General features: G+C 42.5%; 1 protein-coding gene across 9 annotated transcripts in view; it reads right to left on the minus strand.

Annotated features, from left to right (window-relative positions):
• Positions 1-18,104, minus strand: part of LOC135510993 (calcium/calmodulin-dependent protein kinase type II subunit gamma-like) — a 103,198-nt gene that overhangs the window by 51,563 nt on the left and 33,531 nt on the right. For all 9 annotated transcript variants that reach the window (XM_064932407.1, XM_064932405.1, XM_064932409.1 and 6 more), the window contains exon 3: positions 4,429-4,488. In XM_064932407.1, the coding sequence (XP_064788479.1) occupies positions 4,429-4,488 (60 nt within the window). The remainder of the gene's footprint in view (positions 1-4,428; positions 4,489-18,104) is intronic.

Genomic DNA, 18,104 nt, shown 5'->3' on the forward strand with positions numbered 1-18,104 from the left:
GCAGATGACACAACAGTGGTAGGCCTGATCACCGACAACAACGAAAAAGCCTATAGGGAGGAGGTCAGAGACCTGGCCGGGTGGTGCCACTCCATCGCAGTGCCACCATCGCAGTCCATCGCAGTGCGTCGCCCCAGGTCCATGCGTCGTCCGGGTTAGGGAGGGTTTGGCCAGTAGGGATATCCTTGTCTCATCGCGCACTAGTGACTCCTGTGGCAGGCCAGACGCAGTGCACTCTGACCAGGTCGCTAGGTGTACGGTGTTTCCTCCGACACATTGGTGCGGCTGGCTTCCGGGTTGGATGCGTGCTGTGTTAAGACGCAGTGCGGCTTGGTTGGTTTGTGTTTCGGAGGACGCATGGCTCTCGACCTTCGTCTCTCCCGAGCCCGTACTGGGAGTTGTAGCGATGAGACAAGACAGTAACTACTAACAATTGGATCCCACGAAATTTGGGAGAAAAAGGGGGTAAAATACACATTTTTTTAAATAAATGTAAATGTCGACCCGGACTATTTGCATTGTGTGCCCCCCAACCCCCCTCCCCCCTCCCCAGCCCCTCTTTTTTACGCTGCTGCTACTCTCTGTTTATCATATATGCATAGTCACTTTAACTATGCATTCATGTACATACTATCTCAATTGGGCCGACCAACCAGTGTTCCGGCACATTGGCTAACCGGGCTATCTGCATTGTGGCCCGCCACTCGCCAACCCCTCTTTTACGCTACTGCTACTCTCTGTTCATCATATATGCATAGTCACTTTAACTTCTTGGATATAGGGGGCGCTATTTTAATTTTTGGATGAAAAACGTTCCCGTTTTAAACAAGATATTTTGTCACGAAAAGATGCTTGACTATGCATATAATTGACAGCTTTGGAAAGAAAACACTCTGACGTTTCCAAAACTGCAAAGATATTGTCTGTGAGTGCCACAGAACTGATGTTACAGGAAAAACCCTGATAAAAATACAATCAGGAAGTGCCGCATTTTTTGAAACCACCTCATGGCAATGACTCCTTATATGGCTGTGGAGGAGCTAGGAGTCAGCTTACCTTTTCCACGTTTTCCCCAAGGTGTCTGCAGCATTGTGACGTATTTGTAGGCATATCATAAGACACTACATCTACCAGGTGGTCGCTTGGTGTCCTCCATCGCAATTATTGCGTAATCTCCAGCTGCAGTATTTTTCCGTTTGCCTCGGATGAGAAACCGGCTGTCAGGAATGATTTTTCATTGAATAGAATTGTGAAAAACACCTTGAGGATTGAATCTAAACAACGTTTGCCATGTTTCTGTCGATATTATGGAGTTCATTTTGAAAAAAAATTGCCGTTGTGTTGACTGCATTTTCGGGTTTTTTTCTTAGCCAAACGTGATGAACAAAACGGAGCTATTTCTCTTACACAAATAATATTTTTGGAAAAAATTAACATTTGCTATCTAACTGAGAGTCTCGTCATTGAAAACATCCAAAGTTCTTCAAAGGTACATTTTTATTTGAATGCTTTTCTTGTTTTTGTGAAAATGTTGCCTGCTGAATGCTAGGCTTAATGCTATGCTAGGCTATCAATACTCTTACACAAATGCTTGTGTAGCTTTGGTTAAAGCATATTTTGAAAATCTGAGATAACAGTGTTGTTAACAAAAGGCTAAGCTTGTGTTTCAATATATTTATTTCATTTCATTTGCGATTTTCATGAATAGGAAACGTTGCATTATGGTAATGAGCTTGAGGCTATGATTACGCTCCCGGATACGGGATTGCTCGACGCTAGAGGTTAACCACATCTACATGTACATACCACCACAATCAGCCTGACAAACCGGTGTCTGTATGTAGCCTCGCTACTTTTATAGCCTCGCTACTGTATATAGCCTCGCTACTGTATATAGCCTCGCTACTGTATATGTCTTTTTACTGTTGTTTTATTTCTTTACTTACCTATTGTTCGCCTTATACCTTTTTGCACTACTGGTAAAAGCCTGTAAGTAAGCATTTCACTGTAAGGTCTACACATGTTGTATTCGGCGGACGTGACAAATAAACTTTGATTTGATAGGATTTGAAGATGCTGGAGGAAACAGGTACAAAAGTATCTATATCCACAGTAAAACCAGTCCTATATCGACATAACCTGAAAGGCTGCTCAGCAAGGAAGAAGCCACTGCTCCAAAACCGCCATAGAAAAGCCAGACTACGGTTTGCAACTGCACATGGTGACAAAGATCGTACTTTTTGGAGAAATGTCCTCTGGTCTGATAAAACAAAAAATAGAACTGTTTGGCCATAATGACCATTGTTATGTTTGGAGGAAAAAGGGGGAGGCTTGCAAGCCAAAGAACAACATCCCAACCGTGAAGTACGGGGTGGCAGCATCGTGTTGTGGGGGGGCTTTGCTGCAGGAGGGACTGGTGAACTTCACAAAATAGATGTCATCATGAGGAGGCAAAATTATGTGGATATATTGAAGCAACATCTCAAGACATCTGTCAGGAAGTTAAAGCTTGGTCGCAAATGGGACTTCCAAATGGACAATTACCCCAAGCATACTTCCAAAGTTGTGGCAAAATGGATTAAGGACAAGAAAGTCAAGGTATTGGAGTGGCCATCACAGAGCCCTGACCTCAGTCCTATAGAACATGGACAGAACTGGACTGAACTGAAAAAGTGTGTGCAAGCAAGGAGTCCTACAAACCTGACTCAGTTACACCAGCTCTGTCAGTAGGAATGGGCCAAAATTCACCCAACTTATTGTGGGAAGCTGAATGTTTGACCCAAGTTAAACAATTTAAAGGCAATGCTACCAAATACGAATTGAGTGTATGTAAATTTCTGACCCATTGGGAATGTGATTAAATAAATAAAAGCTTAAATAAATCCATTTCACAGTCTTAAAATAAAGTGGTGATCCTAACTGACCGAAGACGGGGAATTTTTACTAGGATTAAATGTCAGGAATTGTGAAAAAACTGAGTTTAAATGTACTTGGCTAAAGTGTTCGTAAACTTCCGACTTCAACTGTATACCCATGTGGGTGATTGAAAGATTAACTGAGGTCCACACTCCAGTCCAGTTGGTGTTGGTAATGCACCTTAAAGTTGGTTGCCAACTTTAAGACAACCAACTTCTTCCACAGAATAAGAAGACTACTGCTGAAGAAGGAGAGATACTAAAAATTAGTTTCCCCTATTATCTGTGGATTAAATGTCAGAGTAGAGAATAAGCGATTTTGGGTGAATCAAAATGAGTAAAAATTCATACAAAGATCCATGAAAAAGGGAACTTGTGCATTTCAGGTATAATAACAACCCAATGTATATATTCCAGGACAATTTAGCTAGCAACAGCAAGCTAGCTAGTTAAATGTCCATGAATGTATCATGTGTTTCGACCTGTCCCCAAATGAATATAACTGGTTCAGAGTTCATTTCGATATTTCAACCTGCGTGTCTGGATCACGTCTGGTGTGGATGTGCAAAATCAACATGCGGACGCACGCGTGTCCCAGGTCTTGACAGCATATTATGCTTTCAGTGCTAGATTCATTCTCTGATCCTTTGATTGGGGGGACAACATGTCATTTCATGCCTCAAGAGCTCTGATAGTTTGGAGGATGTCATCCGGAAGTTGTCAGACTTACTGTGTAAGTCTATGGAAGGGGATGAGAACCATGAGCCTCCTAGGTTTTGTGTTGAAGTCAATGTACATAGAGGAAGATGGAAGCTAACTGTCCTCCGGCTACACCATGGTGCTACCCTACAGATTGCTGTTGAGGCTACTGTAGACCTTCATTGCAAAACAGTGTGTTTTAATCAATAATTTTTTCAATAATAAAGTGTATTATATTTAGTATAGTTTCATCTAAAAATTATAACTTTTTAAATGTTTCACTATTATTATTTTATAAAATTCACTAAGGATGGTCCTCCCCTTCCTTTGAGGAGCCTCCACTAACCTGCATGTATGTCGCACATTCACTGTAGTGGATAGAGAGGCTGGCTTGCAGTGTGAGGGGAGGTGACAACTGTCATTTCCCTGAGTTTGCATGCGGTGGTGGGTTGGCTCCTAAATTCTGTGGCTCTCACTCACCAGTCGGATCATGCAAATGGTCCACACTCGTGGGTATCATTTAATTTGGCTGGCTTCCTCCATTTGCCTACACCCTAACTCTCTTCCATGAAGTGCTGAGATGACACCATGTAACACACTGACACTGGAGACACCCTCAATGCTCTTCAAACCAACATGGCTGAAATATGTACAGCGAGAGACTTCACCTGTTGCTAGACTGACAACAATGTCACCTCGGTTTCGTCCTGTCATTGTTGGTTGCCACCAAACTGCTCTTGCTCAGCAGGTCGGTTGTCATACAGACACACAATTCATTTAGCCTACTATGGTAAGTACAGTAGGAGCCACTCACCTATGTTGGGATGTTTGAGCAGGCGACAGATGCGGGCCTCTCGTTCCAGTTTTTGATGATCTGAGGGGAGAGGAAAAGGAAGATAAACACAATCGCACACCTTTTCTGTTGCTCAGTCGATACCCTGCAGGATCTGTCAATTAAAAAAAAAATCTTTCCACAAACCACCATTTGGCAATGAAACTGGTGGGAACATTCTTATGTATCATGTATGTTATGTTCAAGGGGCTCTTTACAGACAGTAGTAGTACTATAACAAATGTAAATCAAAATATAGTCATTCAGGCAGTGGAGTCTCATCCGTTCTGCTGTCCCACCACCAATTGGACGGGTCTACGATACCCCCATCTCACCCATCTCTCTTCCATATACACTGGGTATACCAAACACTAGGAACATCTTCCTGCTTTTGAACAGTCTCAATTTGTCTTTGCATGAACTACAAGGTGTTGAAAGCGTTCCACAGGAATGCTGGCCCATGTTGACTTGAATGCTTCCCACATTTGGGTCAAGTTGGATGGGATGTTCTTTGGGTGATGAACCATTCTTGATACACACAGGAAATGGTTGAGCGTGAAAAACCCAGCAACGTTGCAGTTCTTGACACACTCAAACCGGTGCGCCTGGCACCTACTACCCTACCCTGCTCGAAGGCACTTAAAGTGCCTTGCGAAAGTATTCGGCCCCCTTGAACTTTGCGACCTTTTGCCACATTTCAGGCTTCAAACATAAAGATATAACACTGTATTTTTTTGTGAAGAGTCAACAACAAGTGGGACACAATCATGAAGTGGAACGACATTTATTGGATATTTCAAACTTTTTTAACAAAAAAAAACTGAAAAATTGGGCGTGCAAAATTATTCAGCCCCCTAAAGTTAATACTTTGTAGCGCCAACTTTTGCTGCGATTACAGCTGTAAGTCGCTTGGGGTATGTCTCTATCAGTTTTGCACATCGAGAGACTGAAAATTTTTCCCATTCCTCCTTGCAAAACAGCTCGAGCTCAGTAAGGTTGGATGGAGAGCATTTGTGAACAGCAGTTTTCAGTTCTTTCCACAGATTCTCGATTGGATTCAGGTCTGGACTTTGACTTGGCCATTCTAACACCTGGATATGTTTATTTTTGAACCCTTCCATTGTAGATTTTGCTTTATGTTTTGGATCATTGTCTTGTTGGAAGACAAATCTCCGTCCCAGTCTCAGGTCTTTTGCAGACTCCATCAGGTTTTCTTCCAGAATGGTCCTGTATTTGGCTCCATCCATCTTCCCATCAATTTTAACCATCTTCCCTGTCCCTGCTGAAGAAAAGCAGGCCCAAACCATGATGCTGCCACCACCATGTTTGACAGTGGGGATGGTGTGGTCAGGGTGATGAGCTGTGTTGCTTTTACGCCAAACATTACGTTTTGCATTGTTGCCAAAAAGTTCAATTTTGGTTTCATCTGACCAGAGCACCTTCTTCCACATGTTTGGTGTGTCTCCCAGGTGGCTTGTGGCAAACTTTAAACAACACTTTTTTTGGATATCTTTAAGAAATGGCTTTCTTCTTGCCACTCTTCCATAAAGGCCAGATTTGTGCAATATACGACTGATTGTTGTCCTATGGACAGAGTCTCCCACCTCAGTTGTAGATCTCTGCAGTTCATCCAGAGTGATCATGGGCATCTTGGCTGCATCTCTGATCAGTCTTCTCCTTGTATGGGCTGAAAGTTTAGAGGGATGGCCAGGTCTTGGTAGATTTGCAGTGGTCTGATACTCCTTCCATTTCAATATTATCGCTTGCACAGTGCTCCTTGGGATGTTTAAAGCTTGGGAAATCGTTTTGAATCCAAATCCGGCTTTAAACTTCTTCACAACAGTATCTCGGACCTGCTTGGTGTGTTCCTTGTTCTTCACGATGCTCTCTGCGCTTTTAACGGACTTCTGAGACTATCACAGTGCAGGTGCATTTATACGGAGACTTGATTACACACAGGTGGATTGTATTTATCATCATTAGTCATTTAGGTCAACATTGGATCATTCAGAGATCCTCACTGAACTTCTGGAGAGAGTTTGCTGCACTGAAATTTTTCAGTTTTTGAATTGTTAAAAAAGTTTGAAATATCCAATAAATGTCGTTCCACTTCATGATTGTGTCCCACTTGTTGTTGATTCTTCACAAAAAAATACAGTTTTATATCTTTATGTTTGAAGCCTGAAATGTGGCAAAAGGTCGCAAAGTTCAAGGGGGCCGAATACTTTCGCAAGGCACTGTATATACGGTATATCGCCCAAGCCTAATCAGTGGTGACCTTGGCAACAAGACCCAACAGTTAACAACATTTCTCGACTCCAAATCAGGCTCCATCCTACAGGAGGTTTATAATAAACTGATGTTCTATTCTGGCGTATATTAAACTACACTGAACTCAGTGGACCTGCTTCATCAAATAGCCTTTGATTAAAGGATATGAGAAATGGAAACTCATAATAATATACAGCATATCCAGGCAAGTATGAGCTGTGTACTAGAACACACTTCAATGCACAAAAATGCTTGCAGCAGCACAAGCCTATTGCACTTAGTTAAATTAGTCTCCTGGGCTCAGACTAATACAATCACTGTCCAGTTAAGGACTCTAATAGTAAGGGGTGGCGGTGGCGGTGTGTGTGTGTGTGTGTGTGTGTGTGTGTGTGTGTGTGTGTGTGTGTGTGTGTGTGTGTGTGTGTGTGTGTGTGTGTGTGTGTGTGTGTGTGTGTTCACATCGACTAACTGGTGCTCCCGCACATTGACTCTGTACCGGTACCCCCTGTATATAGCCTCGTTATTGTTATTTTACTGCTGCTCTTTAGTAATTTGTTACTTTAATTTCTGATTCTTATTTTACTTTTTTTTTACTGCATTGTTGGTTAGGGCTTGTAAGTAAGCATTTCATTATAAGGTAACCTGTTGTATTCAGCGCATGTGACAATTATTATTTTGTTAAATTTGATTTGACATCCATATGTGCGTGGTTGGGCAGTATTAAAACCTAGTGCTCTAATTGCAGCCTTACATGGATAGATTGGATGGACAGACAGATGGATGGATGGCTAGAATGACAGATGAAGAGATGGTACTGTGGGATGAGGAGAGAGATCGTGGGCCAAGTTCAGAGAGACCTTGGCACCAGCTGTTAGGCTCCTGGGGACAGATGTGTGTGCTATGTGTGCGTGTGTGTTATGTGTGTATGTGTTACTACGCCAGGGCAGAATGGAGTAGACCTCTGGCCTCTCTAATCCCTCCTCACGCTCCTGTCCCCCGTCCAGGATTTGGGAAACGGAGCCTCCCAGTCATCCCGACTGGCTGGCTAGGTGCTGGAATCATCTGTCCGGCTTGTTACATAGCTGGCCCACAGAAAGAATGTGGCTTCATCAATGGAATATGACATGCCTACATACACAGAGCATAGCTAGCCGTGGCTGCCATTAGATGGGCAGAGACACTGGGATTGTACAGTAAAGATTGCAGGGGCAGAGTAGAGAGTATGCTGGAAACCTCCCTTCGGTACACCCACGGTCAATCACAAAAACACACCTTTCCTTTTCAGAGAATTTCAGAAGTAAAAAGTCAGCTCTCGTCACTTGAGCACCTGGCCTCAGAAAGGCTTGTCATTTCTCACACACACAAACATACACACAGCCAAGAACATATGCACACACACACACACACACCTCCAAGTAATCTATTCTACAACACAAGGCCACAGTGCTCAGGTTTAAAAGGGGGGATTTTCTTTTAAATTGAAGGTTGGGATCTGAGGCCATTCAAGCTCTGACATTATCTGAGGATGCTGTGCACACGCACGCCTTCTCTCTGTCTGACAAACACGTTCCTGTGACACACACACACACACACAATTTGGCTGCTGTGAAAAGATAATGGCAGACTGCGGCATGAAGGGTCTGTCATTGAGAGTCAGAACCAAAGGGTGAGAGAGGAGAGACAAGAGAGAGCAGAGAGCGAGAGAAAGTGAAAATGAGAAACTGAGTGTGAAGGAGTACTGTAGACAGAGTGAAAATGAGAAACTGAGAGTGAAGGAGTACTGTAGACAGAGTGAAAATGAGAAACTGAGAGTGAAGGAGTACTGTAGACAGTGAAAATGAGAAACTGAGTGTGAAGGAGTACTGTAGACAGAGTGAAAATTAGAAACAGAGTGTGAAGGTGTACTGTAGACAGAGTGAAAATTAGAAACAGAGTGTGAAGGTGTACTGTAGACAGAGTGAAAATTAGAAACAGAGTGTGAAGGTGTACTGTAGACAGAGTGATTATTAGAAACAGAGTGTGAAGGTGTACTGTAGACAGAGTGAAAATTAGAAACAGAGTGTGAAGGTGTACTGTAGACAGAGTGAAAATTAGAAACAGAGAGTGAAAGAGTACTGTAGACAGAGTGATTATTATTTATTTTTTTACCTTTATTTAACTAGGCAAGTCAGTTAAGAACAAATTCTTATTTTCAATGACGGCCAAGGAACAGTGGGTTAACTGCCTGTTCAGGGGCAGAACGACAGCTCTGGATATGAACATGCAACCTTTCGATTACTAGTCCAATGCTCTAACCACTAGGCTACCCTGCCGCCCCAATGAGAAACTGAGAGTGAAGGAGTACTGTAGACAGAGTGAAAATGAGAAACTAAGAGTGAAGAAGTACTGTAGACAGAGTGAAAATGAGAAACTGAGTGTGAAGGAGTACTGTAGACAGAGTGATAATGAGAAACTGAGTGTGAAGGACTACTGTAGACAGAGTAAAAATTAGAAACCGAGTGAAGGAGCACTGTAAACAGAGTGAAAATTAGAAACTGAGAGTGAAGGAGTACTGTAGACAGAGTGAAAATGAGAAACTGAGTGTGAAGGAGTACTGTAGACAGAGTGAAAATGAGAAACTGAGTGTGAAGGAGTACTGTAGACAGAGTGAAAATGAGAAACTGAGAGTGAAGGAGTACTATAGACAGAGTGAAAATGAGAAACTGAGTGTGAAGGAGTACTGTAGACAGAGTGAAAATGAGGAACTGAGTGTGAAGGAGTACTGTAGACAGAGTGAAAATGAGAAACTGAGTGTGAAGGAGTACTGTAGACAGAGTGAAAATGAGAAACAGAGTGAAGGAGTACTGTAGACAGAGTGAAAATGAGAAACTGAGTGTGAAGGAGTACTGTAGACAGAGTGAAAATGAGAAACTGAGTGTGAAGGAGTACTGTAGACAGAGTGAAAATGAGAAACTGAGTGTGAAGGAGTACTGTAGACAGAGTGAAAATGAGAAACTGAGAGTGAAGGAGTACTGTAGACAGAGTGAAAATGAGAAACTGAGAGTGAAGGAGTACTGTAGACAGAGTGAAAATGAGAAACTGAGTGTGAAGGAGTACTGTAGACAGAGTGAAAATGAGGAACTGAGTGTGAAGGAGTACTGTAGACAGAGTGAAAATGAGAAACTGAGTGTGAAGGAGTACTGTAGACAGAGTGAAAATGAGAAACAGAGTGAAGGAGTACTGTAGACAGAGTGAAAATGAGAAACTGAGTGTGAAGGAGTACTGTAGACAGAGTGAAAATGAGAAACTGAGTGTGAAGGAGTACTGTAGACAGAGTGAAAATGAGAAACAGAGTGAAGGAGTACTGTAGACAGAGTGATAATGAGAAACTGAGTGTGAAGGACTACTGTAGACAGAGTAAAAATTAGAAACCGAGTGAAGGAGCACTGTAAACAGAGTGAAAATTAGAAACTGAGAGTGAAGGAGTACTGTAGACAGAGTGAAAATGAGAAACTGAGTGTGAAGGACTACTGTAGACAGAGTGAAAATGAGAAACTGAGTGTGAAGGAGTACTGTAGACAGAGTGAAAATGAGAAACTGAGTGTGAAGGAGTACTGTAGACAGAGTGAAAATGAGAAACTGAGTGTGAAGGAGTACTGTAGACAGAGTGAAAATGCTGGGTGAGAGCAGGTGGGAAATAGGCGATAGGGTGGATAAAGACGTGCAGATGGATAGTTACTGGGTGTTCATGCTTTTGTTCCATCCCAGCACTAACAGAAGGAGAACACTGTGTTAACAAATGAGTTCCATCATGGTGGTCCTGGATGACTCACTCCACCAGCTGGATTAGAGACAGTGAGTGAGTGAGTGAGTGAGTGAGTGAGTGAGTGGGGGGGGGGGGAGATAGACTGACCTTTAAAAGGATTATGGGACTGCCAACAGTTCGACCCGTGACACCCACACACACCCAGCCTGAGCCGCTCAGATAACCCATCAACCATGGACCACTGAACTACAGCCAATCACTATCGCTCTAGGTGTGTGCACGTGTGGTGATGTGCATGTACATTTGATACGGTATGCGCATTTGTGTGTGTGTGTGTGTGTGTGTGTGTGTGTGTGTGTGTGTGTGTGCGCGCATCCAACCAGCTGCCACTCCTCTTCCCCTCTCCCCATCTGACCTCTCCAATCCCTTCTGACAGTCACCGAGGCCTAATTCACAGAAATGACATAACGCAGCTCCTGCATTAAATATTCATCTCAGATTCCTCTCTCTCTGCTCTCTCTATCTCTCTGCGCTCTCTCCTCTCTCTTTCTCGCCTTCCATCTCTCTACCATTCAGGAGAGGAGCAGCATCAAAACAGCAGACTATCCAGCTGTGCCAACCACCTACTGTCACAATGTAATGACCATGCCATAATAGTAGAATAAAAGTATCTGCATGACTTGCTGTTTGGGGTTTTAGGCTGGGTATCTGTATAGCACTTTGTGGCAACTGCTGATGTAAAAAGTGCTTTATAAAAATACATTTGATTGAATTTGATTGTAGATACAGAGTCATACACTGTAAAATAACCTGTAATCAATGCATTCACCATTAGTTTGCTTCAGATGTTGCTTAGCATACAATGTGATCATAGATCAAGGCTGATATTGAACTCTCTCATTCATTCACTCATGTCGAGTCATCCAATGTTCTTCACTGTGTGTAAAAATTATTTTCAAAAGCAACAGATGAGATCAAATACAAAGAAACTAAAGCTATAGGAGTGAAGCACAGGGCACACAGACTACGTTTAAATTCACAAGTAGGATTGTGTGTGTGTGTGTGTGTGTGTGCGTGTGTGTGTGTGTGTGTGCGTGTGTGCATGTGTGTGTGTGTGTGTGTGTGTGTGGCTGAGAGAAAGAAATAAAGAAAAAGAGAGAGAGAGGAGTGAGAGCAAGAGAGCTATTCTTTTAGTCGTTCGTACAGGGATGTTTTGATTGAGTTTACAATAATGGCTTTAAAGGCTCAAAATGGAACTGCTGCGCTAGTTAAACGCCCACAAGAGCAGAATTAATTTTTAGATTCAGCTGAAAGACAATGCCCATACTTTACCCATGATGTAGCACAACAATTTAAGTCAATAACTCATAGTTTTAGTCAAAGTATTATACAGTGGATTCGGGAAAGTATTAAGAACCCCTTGACTTTTTCCATAGGTTTTTTAGAATTGTTTGTAAATTTACCCCCCCCCCCCAAAAAAAAAAAAAAAGTGTTTTAAAGAATGATGGTGGCCACTGTGTTCTTGGGGAACTTCAATGGTGCAGAAATGTTTTGGTACCCTTCCCCAGATCTCTGCCTCGACACAATCCGGTCTCGGAGCTCTACGGACAATTCCTTCGACCTCATGGCTTGGTTTATGCTCTGACATGCAGTGTCAACTGTGTGACCTTATATAGACAGGTGTGTGCCTTTCCAAATCATGTCCAATCAATTGAATTTACCACAGGTGGACTCCAATCAAGTTGTAGAAACATCTCAAGGATGATCAATGGAAACAGAATGCACCTGAGCTTAATTTCCAGTCTCAGAGCAAAGGGCCTGAATACTTATGCCGTTTGGAAATTACCAAAACCATTATTAAATAAAGTATTTTTGTTTTTCATTTTTAATACATTTGTAAAAAATTACAAAAATCGCTTTGTCATTTTGGGAAATTGTGTGTAGATTGATAAAAAATAATAATAATTAAATCCATTTCAGAATAAGGCTGTAACGTAACAAAATGTGGAAAAGGGGAAGGGGTATGAATACTTTCCAAATGCACCATATATATTTGGGGTTGAAGTGGTAAATCCGAAGAGGTAACATCAGATATATTCCGTGCCCATGTCGTGTGTTTCCCCTATGATATGGCTAATACTTTTCAGGCTACGTTTCCTTTCAGGGCACGTTTTTTATATCAATGTTACCAGCCACTAACATGGCATTATTTAATCATCAGAAGCACCTGCAAAGCTTCCTCTTCGCTCCCCTTGTCACCCCAAGAAAAACGGTGATGACCACGCTCCACTGCTTTGAATGGTGCAGCTAGAAATCACAAGTGTCTGTCCTATAATGAAAAAGCACCAATGAAAGAAAATTCCATGAACTTGTTTATCTATTTTGTGCTGTTCTTACATTTCTATTGGTGTTTCATTTACGATGATCTCAGTGGTTTCCCCTATCCATCTGTGGCAACGTTTTCCCTAAATGCTTAAGACAAATCCATTATCAGCACCAGCGATAGCCTAGCCAGCTGGCTAATCTTTTGAATACGGTGTAGCTAGGTTAGCATGCTAGCTCGATACACTGACAGCTGTCCATGCCCTACTTGTTTACTACTGTATATACCGTTATTGATGCACGGACCGGATTGGGTTTTTACTTTAACTTCTATAACGGTATTTGAATGTCAAGTAGGGCATACTTATTTCTCTACTCCATGTAGAGAATTCGTGAATATGTATTAGCGGCCTGCACCATGTATTAGCAGCCTGCGTCATGGAACCTAAATGAGAATTTACGCTACAGGACAAGAATTAGGTTGAAATAGGGGTGGTATTGTCCTGTGGTGGGAGCTTTTAATTCCTTTCCCAGAATGTAAAACAATCCCACAGCCAGCACACACATTGCACATGTTCAACAGTGGATTATGTGAGTGACATTCAGTGTGTAAAGCTATGACATACCACTGGAATCATTTACAATGGAGCACAGATGTCTTTATTACATTAACAGCAGACACTCTGTATCCACACAGCCCCTCCAGTACAGCCCCACCCTGCTCTCACTGCTGGGCCAGGAAATGTCCAGTAGGACAGTTCATCTTGAACATGGATGTGTGTGAGTGTGTGTTTCAAGTTTCAAAGTGTATCTGCCACGTGCACAGGACACAACAGGTGTAAAACAGTACAGTAAAACACTTTCCCATCAATGCAGTGATAATGATATAGATAATAATAGAAAACAGAATAAAATACATTTAAAAAATAATAACAACCACAATGTGAGTTAAAGAAACCCAAGAATGCAAGAATATAGAGTGAATTTGGAAAGTATTCAGACTCCTTGAATTCTTATTCTAAAATGTATTAAATACACATTTTTCTTCATCAATCTACACACAATACCCCGCAACGACAAAGCAAAAACAGTTTTTTTAGATTTTTTTGCAAATGCATAAAAAATAAAAAACAAGGACATCCCGAGTGGCATTGCAGTGCTAGAGGCGTCACTACAGACATGAGTTAGATTCCAGGCTGTATCACAACCGGCCGTGATCGGGTGTCCCATAGGGCACTTCACAATTGGCCCAGCGTTGTCCGGGTGAGGGGGGCTTTACATGGCTCATCGTGCTCTAGTGACTCCTTGTAGCGGGCCGGGTGCCTGCAGGCTGACCTTGCTCGTCAGTCGAACAATGTTTCCTCCGACACATTGGTTTAACTGGCTTCCGGGTTAAGAAGCACGGTTTGGCGGGTCATGTTTTGGAGGACACATGACTCAACGTTCACCTCCCGGGCCCGTTGGGGAGCTGCAGCGATTTGACCAGATCGAAATTGGGGAGAAAAAAATAAATATATTTTATATATTATTCAGACCCTTTGCTATGAGACTCAAAATTGAGCTCAGGTGCATCCTGTTTCCATTGATCATTCTTGAGATGCTTCTACAACTTGATTGGAGTCCACCTGTGGTGAATTTAATTGATTGGACATGATTTAGAAATGCACACACCTGTCTATATAAGGTCCCAAAGTGCATGTCTGAGCAAAAACCAAGCCATGATGTCGAAGGAATTGTCTGTAGAGCTCCGAGACAAGGTTGTGTTGAGGCAGAGATCTGGGGAAGGGTACCAAAACATTTCTGCACCATTGAAGTTCCCCAAGAACACAGTGGCCTCCATCATTCTTAAATGGAAGAAGTTTGAAACCACCAAGACACTCAGAGCTGGCTGCCCGGACAAACTGAGCAATCTTGGGGACTGGCCAGGGAGGTGACCAAGGACCCGATGGTCACTCTGACAGAGCTCCAGATTTCCTCTGTGGAGATTGGAGAACCTTCCAGAGAACCTTCCAGAAGGACAACCATCTCTGCAGCACTTCACAAATCAGGCCTTTATGGTAATGGCCAGATGGAAGCCACTCCTCAGTAAAAGGCAGATGACAGCCCTCTTAGAGTTTTCCAAAACTCTCCGACCATGAGAAACAAGATTCTCTGGTTTGATGAATTCAAGATTGAACTCTTTGGACTGAATGCCAAGCGTCATGTCTGGAGGAAACCTGGCATCATCCCTATGGTGAAGCATGGTGGTGGCAGCATAATGCTGTGGGGATGTTTTTTAGCGGCAGGGACTGGGAGACAAGTCAGGATCGAGGCAAAGATAAACAGAGCAAAGTACTGAAAGATCCTCAGTCCACAAGGACTCGCTCTACATTGAAGATCACGTTTCCCTAAACCCCCACACCCACCATTGTTTTTAGATGGTTTGTGTGCGTAGGTTTAGTGTGTGGGTGTGTTTGTATCCTCTGTGCGTGCATGTGTGTTTAGTGTTCCAGACACTGCACCAGGGACACTGCTCAGCATTTATGGGGTCAGACAGTAACATACACCAACACACACACAAACACACCCACACACTAATGCCATTCACAACAACAAAAACTCCAAAAACAATAGTCGGTGTGGGGGTTTAGGGGTCCTGAATGTAGAGCAAGCCCTTGTGGATTCAGTAATTGGCGAGGTAGTTAGAGTGCAATCAATGACTTGCAGGTTGATTGTGCATCATGTTCTGCTTAGGAGAGGTCAGCTGTTTGATTGATGCTAAATCAGTGGATGAATGGCAGTACATGACAACCTCTTTCTCCTCTCAGATTCTATACATTCTCCTGGAGAGACATAGGTTGGGGGCTTTGACCCTTGAAGAAATGACCAAAACCATTTATTCAGTCTATAAGTAGAATAGTGGTGGTGAAAACAGACACGCACCAAGCCTTGCCTGTGTGAGACAGTCTTTCTTCTCAAACATAACCTATTGAAAACCGTTAGCATGCAAATCCCCAAACGCTCGTTGGGCATTTGCATCAATTATGGAAATGTTAAGTGGATTTGGTCAGTTTTAATCACAGGTGTCTGTCTATTAAGTCATATATTCTGACAGCTCAACTTTACGCGTGGGAGATCTAAGCATGCACTAAAGTACCAAGGGAGGCCAAGATAAACCCTAACAGAAAGAGGAGTTTGTTCAAGAACGGTTCCCTTTCTTACTTCCAGGCATAAGTGAGTGACTGGAGTACACTGAAGGGTGCTCCATCCTTCCCGCTCTGCGTAGACCTCCCTAGACGAGCTAGATGGATGAATAAACAGTGTGCTGTATTTTACTACTGTATATACCGTTATTGATGCATGGACCGGATTGGGTTTTTACTTTAACTTCTATAACGGTATTTGAATGTTTGGTTTGTTAAATGTGATACACTGTGTGTAAAGTTAATTTTGATAATTTACTCCAGTACTTGAGTCACCTGTCTCCACTCTCTCTCTTTCTCTCTCCATGCCGCTTTCCACACAGACCTAGCCCCGTCCCATCACTCAAGGAGCACATTTGTTCGTGCTCGACCACAAGACACTTGCGTTCAGTCTGCATGGGCAATGCAGCATGATGCTGTTTCCACTTTGTGTCTTAATATAAACCCACAAGTGTTCTATAATTAAACAGCTAGTTTGTTTTTTCTAACCAAGTTCGGGCTAAATTGTGTTAGCCGCTAATGCTATTCGCTAGTTCGCGTCATACCCAAGAAGACTCGAGGCTGTATTCACTGCCAAAGCTGCTTCAACAACGTACTGAGTAAAGGGTCTGAATACTTATGCAAATGTGACATTTCAGTTTACATTTTTTTTACAAATTTGCGACCATGTCTTCAAACCTCTTTGATTTGTCATTATGGGGTATTGTGTGTAGATTGATAAGGGGGGGAAAAACAATCAATTAATCAATTTTAGAATAAGGCTGTAACGTAACAAAATGTGGAAAAAGTCAAGGGGTCCGAAAACTTTCCGAATACACTGTACATTCTAACTATAGAATTAGAATAATCATTATATTTCCATGATTCCAATGGTTCACCAAAGTGTTTTGATCTAAATCATAAGTCAAATATCAATTGCAACATTTGGCTACAAATAAGGCCTCGATTTTTGGCCAATATCATGCAACCCAACATGGCAGTGTGGAAATGATCTCAAATAAGTGCAGGAAATGCAGAAATTTATGAAAATCCAGAAAATGATTTCAGGTGGAAGCTTAATTGTACAGTATAAAACAATCACAAAGGAGAAAGACCCATTGAAATCACTTAGAATGTAGGTGTTACCACCCTATTACGATCACTCATTACTCATGAAGAAAATTGTGAACTTTTATTATTCAAAAACATAAAATACTATCAAAAAATTTGAAAAATACTGTGATTTGAAATGTTGGCCTTATCGTCGTCTTTCGGGGCCTCCCGAGACGCGCAGTGGTCTAAGGTACTGTTTCGCAGTGTTAGCTGTGCCACTAGAGATCCTGGTTAGAGTCCAGGCTCTGTCGCAGCAGGCCGCAACCGGGAGACCCATGGGGCGGCGCACAATTGGCCCAGCGTTGTCCGGGTTAGAGGAGGGTTTGGCCGGCAGGGATGTTCCTGTCCCATCGCGCACTAGCGACTCCTGTGGTGGGCCGGGTACAATGGTGTACGGTGCTTCCTCCAACACAATGGTGCGGCTGGCTTCCGGGTTAAGCGGGTGTTGTATCAAGAATTGGTATGTCAACAGTATCCCTTGATTTCACTTTTAAGAAATGCTTGTATGAGAGGACGCAAAGAAAGTAGTGAAGAGTGAGTAGAGAGTCAGAGTTATCTGTGGCATATGGGAAGCTCACTGCCACTGTAATCCTATCCTGAGAAAGAGTTGCATTTGAGATCAAAGCACTGTCGCTTCTCACAGAGGGAACACAAATGGGGGAATGCACAGACGCTTGCTCCAATTCAACATGTAGTAATGGTTTGTGTGTGTTGTTACTGCAGGGAGCCAAGTAGAAGCCTTTTGATATCGGTCCCTTCCCATTACAGCAATTCAAAGTGTAGGACCCAACCAAATTCATATAGAAATGTGAGTTATAGATCTGTCATTCTCAATGAAAGCAAGTCTAAGAAGCAGTAAATCTCTTCTATGTGCACTATTTCTATGCTTTCAGTTCTTCAGTTTCATTTTTTTGCGTCTTTTACTTTCGGTTTTGTACACTAGCTTCGAACAGCTGAAAATACCATTTGTTTGGTTATGGAAAATATATTTCATAACCGTTTAGATGGTACAATTATTCTCTACACTATACTTGCTTGTTTTGTCA

This window comes from Oncorhynchus masou, chromosome 23, assembly GCF_036934945.1.
Source record: "Oncorhynchus masou masou isolate Uvic2021 chromosome 23, UVic_Omas_1.1, whole genome shotgun sequence".
Classification (NCBI taxonomy): Eukaryota; Metazoa; Chordata; class Actinopteri; order Salmoniformes; family Salmonidae; genus Oncorhynchus; species Oncorhynchus masou.